The 7,040-nt window shown below is 49.6% G+C and overlaps 1 protein-coding gene across 1 annotated transcript in view; it reads right to left on the bottom strand.

The window, feature by feature from the left end:
* Window positions 1–5,550: 5,550 nt before the first annotated feature.
* Window positions 5,551–7,040, bottom strand: part of LOC107113429 (tyrosine-protein kinase ZAP-70) — a 34,012-nt gene continuing 32,522 nt past the window's right edge. Inside the window, exon 12 of the mRNA XM_015414756.1 lies at window positions 5,551–5,665. Within this exon, the coding sequence (XP_015270242.1) occupies window positions 5,551–5,665 (115 nt within the window). The remainder of the gene's footprint in view (window positions 5,666–7,040) is intronic.

Here is a 7,040-nt window from a genome sequence, read left to right as displayed (position 1 = left end):
TGTGAAAGTGCCCTCTTGTGTCACACAGCGGCTGAAACCAAGGTGCCATCAAGAGGTCCACCAGCGGGGTCAGAACTGGAGACCTTCCACATGCAAATCCTGGAGGTCATATGCAAGAGTTACATGTTCCCTTTTTTATGTCTTCTATACCCCTCCTCAAAATCTACCTTGGCCGAGAAGCCTTTCACGCAGCCTTCTTCATTCCCTTTCCCTCTGGAAACTAAGCATGTATATGAAGATGGAATGGATGCCATTTTTCTCTCCTTATCCCTGGGTTCAAATACTTGCTTTGTTGTGAGGCTCACTGGGTGACTTTGGGCTAGTCAAACAGACTTTGTATAACCTACCTCACAGGTTTGTTGTGTGGATAAATGGTAAAGGGAGGAGCCTGTATGGTGTCCTGAGCTATTTGGAGCCACAGAAGAAATGAAATAGATTTGCACCCTTCCCTCCCTTATTTCAGATTTTAAATTGTAAGCTCCTTGGGGCAAAGACCTTGGATTCTTGGACATGGAAAATGACTCACACTTTGGTAGAATGATATCCTGTCTTGGGCCCTGTGTTGTTCAATATCTTTATAAATGACTTGGATGAAGGAATAGAGGGGATGCTCATTAAATCTGCAGATCACACTACATTGGGAGGGGTAACAAATACAGTAGAAGACAGAATCAAGATACAGTATGATCTTGACAGACTGGAAAACTGAGCTAAAACTAACAAAATTATTTTCAACAGAGATAAATGTAAGTAAGTTATACATTTAGGTAGGAAAAATCAAGTGCATAATTATAAGATGGGGAGACTTGTCTTGGCAGTAGTATGTGCGAAAAGGATCTAGGGGTCTTAGTAGACCATGCAGTGAACATGAGTCAGCTGTGTGATGAGGTAGCTAAAAAGGTGAATGTGATTTTGGGCTGTATCAACAGAAGTATTAGTATCACTTTACTCTGCTCTGGTTAGACCTCATTGTGTTCAGGTTTGGGCACCACAGATTAAGAAGGATGTTGACAAGCTGGAACATGTCCAGAGGAGGGCAACAAAGATAGTGAAAGGTCTGGAGACCAAGTCCTATGAGGAAAGGTTGAACGAGCTGGGTATGTTTAGCCTAGTGAGGAGACTGAGAAGTGATACGATAGCCATCTTCAGGTATTTGAAGGACTGTCATATAGACAATGGAGCGGAGTTGTTTTCTGTTGCCCCAGAAGGTTGGACCAGAACCAACGGGTTGGAATTAAATCAAAGGAGTTTCCGGCTTAACATTAGGAAGAACTTCCTGACAGACAGAACGGTTCCTCAGTGGAACAGGCTTCCTCGGGAGGTGGTGGGCTCTCCTTCTTTGGGGGTTTTCCAAACAGAGACTAGATGGCCATCTGACAGCAATGCTGATTCTGTGAATTTAGGCAGATCGTGAGAGGGAGGGCAGGAAGCGATCAGTCAGTGCTTGGCTCTTGCGGCCCATTCTTACATGTCCAGGGTAATGCCAGTTGTCTCTCTGGGGTCAGGAAGGAATTTTCTTCCAGGTGAGATTGGCCCGGGGATCCTGCAGGTTTTTTGCCTTCCTCTGGTCATAGAGCGGGGGTCACTGGGGGAGTGGGGATGGGAGGCAGTTGTGAATTTCCTGCATTGTACAAGCGGTTGGATTAGACGACCCTTCCGCTTCCTTCCAGCTCTCTTTCTTGATAATAATCACAAAAATAATATGAATACACATATATTTTATTCTGCAAATCACATCATTACTTTCTGAAAGGGAATAAGTGTCATTCCTGGAAGGGTGGATCATTTCCTTTAATCTGAATAAAGCTCCTTGACTAAAAGTCTTGAGCAGTCAAAAATCCTTTTGTTAAGTAGCATCATCTGTGTTGGAATGTGCAAGGTCCATCGTGCATAGATAAGGAAAATGACAAGAACATCCTGCAGGGGGCAGCAGAGGTGACAACTATTTAGCATAGTGAGATTAGGGACTTCCTATATTCAAATAGTCTCCTTCCTGTCTCCTGATTGGCTCAGTTGGGGCTTTCCCCCACTCCTACTGAGACCTCTTTGCTACTGGCTCTCTCCTAGCTAGTTAGACAGTTAGACTTCTCCCTCACTCTCCTATTTCTTACAAAGTTTCTTCCCTTCTTAATAAACCTACTTTATTATTTAAACAGCTTGTGCTCTGCTTTCCTGCATATCTACACTCTGCCAACAATTTGGACACCACACTAAACCAATGTAAAAATCTTGCAACAGCAAGGGTAAGGTTAGGGACTCTGTCAGATAAAAGGAGTAAAACTAGCTTGTGATGAGGCAAAGATGACAAATTATCTAGCTAAACACCCATTTCGAAGGCTAATATAAAAGAGGGCACTCCAATGAGATAGGTATTAAAGTACCTTTAATGCCTTCCTATGCTTTTTATCTATCCCAAATTATTTCAGAGCTGTATTATCTTGATTGAGTGCACAGCCCACGAAGGGAAGATTAAGAAAGATTTCTTACTCAGACCGCCTTTGTGATTGTTCTCAGGGGAAAATCGGAACTTTAATACACATCTTATTGGAGTGTCCTCTTTATAGTAGCCTTAGGCAGGGCTATTTTGGGGCAGGAACACACAGGAACAGAGTTCTGGCCGGCTTCAGAGTTGGCCACGCCCACTACAGCCAAAGCCTCAGCGTGTGTGGCTACAGAGGGAAGGCCTGGAGAGCGACACCCCCGGTGACTCCGAGGCGGGCGGGCCAGGGGAGCCCCTAGAAGGATAGGGGAGGCATTTAAATGCCTCCCTGTGCCTTCCCCGGCCTGTCCAAGGGCCGGCTTGCCCGGGCTCCTCGCAGCTGCAGGGTGCCTGGGGAAGCCAAGGGAAGGCAGTTTAGACTGCCTTCCCTTCACTCCAAGGGCTGGCTTGTCCGGGCGCCCAGGCAAGCCAAGGGAAGGCATGGGGGCGTGGCCTAACATGCTGATGTCAGGGGTATGGCCTAATATGCTAATGAGTTTCTGCTGTTGGGTGTGGCCTATTATGCTAATAGGTTCCTGCTGGGCTTTTTCTACAAAAAAAGCCCTGGGCTTAGGCATGGCTGTTTAACACAGTAGCTAGATAATTTTTCATCTTTGTCTCATCACAAGCTGTTCCAAGATTTTTACACTGGTTTAGCGTTGAGTCCAGATGATACTTAACAGAAGGGGTTTTGGCTGCTCAAGGCTTTTAGTCAAGGATCTTTAATCAGATGAAAGGGAGGGAGGGAGGGTGGAACATAGGCGTGCAGGTTATCAGCTCGGAGCGAGTCATAAGGGCATGCTGTGATTTCAGAAGGAGATAAAAGGTGTGTTAACAGAGCCAGTTTGGTGTAGTGGTGAAGTGCGCAGACTCTAATCTGGGAGAACCGGGTTTGATTCCCCACTCCTCCACTTGCAGCTGCTGGATGACCTTGGGCAAGCCATAGTTCTGTCAGAGCTGTTCCCTCAAGGACAGTTCTCTCAGAGCTCTCTCAGCCCCACCTACCTCACAGGGTGTCTGTTGTGGGGAGGGGAAGGGGAAGGAGCTTGTAAGCCGCTCTGAGACTCCTTTGGGTAGTGAAGGGCGGGGGATAAATCCAATCTATTCTCTTCTTCTCTGTGTGCCTCAAAGTTCAGCTTCCCATGAACTCAGCTTCGTGAGTTTTTAATGAAAGAACTGGTGCTTATAGTTGCAAAGAAATGCTCGGAATGGTGCGGGCCATTGCTTTTGCCGCCCTCTGGAACTTCTTGTGGAATAATCTGAGCACCCAAGTGCTTGGACTTCTCCACGTGCAGCACCCAAAGTTATGCAAATAGCTTCCCACTGAAGGTCTGGGGGTGGGCGCGGGAGCTCCCCCCTCCCTCTTCCCGCGCAGCGCCAGTCAGCAAAAGCGGCTTCCCTTGGGCTTTTAAAGCGGCGTTCTCGGAGGGGACGTGTGTGACTCTGATCGAAGAGGTGAACCAGGAGACAACTCATAAGCAAATGTTATCACGTATCTTACCTCTGAGACTGAGATTTTGCTGCTGTTGGGAACAAGGATCACAGAACATAAGGACATAAGAGAAGCCAATGCTGGGTCGGGCCAATGGCCCATCCAGTCCAACACTCTGTATCACACAGTGGCCAGAAATACCAGGTGCCATCAGGAGGTCCACCAGTGGGGCCAGGACACTAGAAGCCCTCCCACTGTTGCCCCCCCCCAAGTACCAAGAATACAGAGCATCACTTGCCCCAGAGTTCCTATCTATACCTTGTGGCTAATAGCCAGTGATGGACTTCTGCTCCATATGCTTAGCCCTAAGACTGCGGCTAAGCTACATGATACCCATTCCCAACAGCAACGAGGCAGGAAGACGGGGCGATGGCAGGGGATGAGAAGGGAGCACTCCCTGGAGAAGACCCTGATGCTGGGAAAGATTGAAGGTCAAAGAAGACGGGGACAGAAAAGGATGAGATGGTTAGACAGTGTCATAGATGCAACAAACATGAAATTGAGCAAACTTCGGAGGACGGCAGAAGACAGGAGGGTCTGGCGGGAGCTGTTCCATGGGGTTGCGAAGAGTCGGACTCGACTGTGCGACTGAACAACAACAAAGACTACATGATACCCATTCCCAACAGCAGCGAAGCAGGAAGACGGGGCGATGGCAGGGGATGCGTCAGCAATGAAGGCAAGCCCCCTTGCAGGCCAGGACAAGAGATGGATGGATGCAGCCCCTGCTAGGCAACCAGCTACGGGAGCGAGGCGTGGCTGTGATGGAGGGAGGGGGCTCAGTAACCAATCCCCCACCCAATCTACTGCATCCACGCTCAGTCGGAGCGGAATTATTCTTTGGCTTACAATGCTGTGAACCTGCACCTTTGTAGATTTCCAGGACTGTTAGGCAAGGCCAGAGGCGGATTAAGGCTCACTGGTGCCCTAAGCATGGACCAAGCTTGGTGCCCCTTTCCTTTCCACACTGACCCAGTCCATTTTAGTTGTTGACCTGTCTGACCAGATATACCATGCAGGTTGCAGCAGTACAAAAACCTATTCATATGATAACACAATAGACTGTACAAACTAAGCTTTTCGCCCTTTCCCCAACTTTGTGGTGCCTCCTTTGGCCCTGGTGCCCTAAGCACGTGCCTAGTCTGCTTCATGGTCCATCCGGCCTTGGGCAGAGCTTTATTTCAGGTACGGGTCCTGATTCTTTGACGACACGAGCACTGGGCGCTGACAGCTTTGCAGGCCGAATACCTCGTGGCACATCTGGGTGAAATCTGGGGGAGAGGTTTGAATCCCATGGTGCAGGGCTGCGTTAAGGGGCATGGCTGTGGCTATTTACATGATGTGCAGCATCAGCAGCTCTGGGGCCAGACCAGCCGGCCTCCAGGGTGAGTGTGTGTGTGTGTGTGTGTGTGTGTGTGTGTGAAAGAGAGAGAGAGAGAATGTGCACATCCTCCGGATAGAACGGTAACACAGTTTAGAGCCACGTGGAGTTTTGCAGCCGGTAAGTCCTCCCTTTGCAAGTCCGAGGGTGGCAACGGTTCCCCGGGCAACGGGAGGGTTTTCTGCCAGCTCTTGGGAGCTAAGCTGGCGCCTTCGTGACCGTCTCAGGTGACTCTTCTGTTCTGGCAGCGATGCTGTAGTAATAGGTGCGGATGAGGGTCTCCACGGTGACAAAATCTGGACGGTCTTCCCACCTGGGAGGAGGGGAAGGGTCCGGAAATGTAACAGAGATGCGCTGATTGAAACCTGCCAGTGCCCATAGGGTTGGCCACAAAAATAACTACTGTTTCATTGGAGGAAGGGGACCGTGTGGAATTGGGGGGGGGGCTTTTCCTGTCCCGTGGAAACAGTTTGGGGGGCAGATAATATTATTTTCATGCAGATCTACAGTCTGAAGTTGTAAAAAATATATGACTGATTCATCCCCTGACTCAGGGGTCTTTTCCTGCAGGAGCGCGCAGGAGCGGAGCTCTGGCAGTAAAGAGCCCAGGGGGCAGGCACATGCAACAAGCCCCACCCCCTGCTCCCAGCAGCCCTCAGTCAGAGCAAGAAGCAGCCAGGTAAGTTGCAGAGCCCCCCCCCACCGGCCCACCGGTCCAAAACAGTCCAGTGGCACCTTTAAGACCAAGTTTTATTCAGGTACAAGCTCTCCCTCCTCTGTGAGGACAGATCTGCACGTTCCCCCCCCCCCAAGTAGCTAGCAATCCAAAACAGTCCAGTGGAGCCTGAGCGGTGGGTGTTGCCTTCTGACACACTTCCGGTGATGTCAGGGGGTGTGGCATATGCAAATAAGTTATGCTAACGAGTTATGCTAATGAGCTCCTGCACCTCTTTTTCTGCATGCAATGACCCCTGTGTAGATATACAGTCTGCAGTTGTAAAAATAATATGAGACTGATTCATCCCCTGACTCATATCTGCATGGTTCCCCCCACTGCTTGATCCTGAGAGTATAAAGTGCCTGAGTCCCCCAGGGCCACGTTCTCCAGACAGTGATCTAGAAAGCGACTGTATATATTGCCCCACTTCCTGCCCCCTTGTGGGCGTTCAGGCTTTACAGTGAACTTGGGCCCACCTTACTTATTTATTGATTAGATTTCTAGGCCGCCCTCCCCTGCAGTCAGGGCTCAGGGCGGCTTACAACAGGGATATACCAGAAATATGTAAGTTAAAAAAATGTTTAAGACCAACGAGAAAAACAACAGCCTTAATTTAAAAAAAAACAAAACAAAACCAATTCCAATACGGCTAGCCAGCCGTCAGAATTCCTGGTATGGCAAATCGCGGACCTCCCAGTAGAGACTTGCAAAAGATGGGTGGGAGGGGACATCAAGGGTAAGAGGGGTTATGAGCAGGGGTCATTTCGTAGAAAAAGAGCTAGGGGAACTCATTAGCATAACTCATTCGCATATGCCACACCCCCTGACATCAGGGGCCCGGCGGTGGACCTGCAAGGCCGGCGGGAGTGCAAGGAAGCCCCGCGAAGGCCCTCCCTGGCCACAGGCAGGCAGGGGTGGGGAGAGGCGGGGAGGAAGCAACTTACCCTCCCTCTTCTCCTGCCTCCTCCTG

Source organism: Gekko japonicus, unplaced genomic scaffold (assembly GCF_001447785.1).
Source record: "Gekko japonicus isolate JY-2015 unplaced genomic scaffold, Gekko_japonicus_V1.1 scaffold1612, whole genome shotgun sequence".
NCBI classification, from domain to species: domain Eukaryota; kingdom Metazoa; phylum Chordata; class Lepidosauria; order Squamata; family Gekkonidae; genus Gekko; species Gekko japonicus.
Note: the sequence above shows the minus strand (reverse complement) of the source record. Positions and strands in the feature narration are given on the sequence as shown.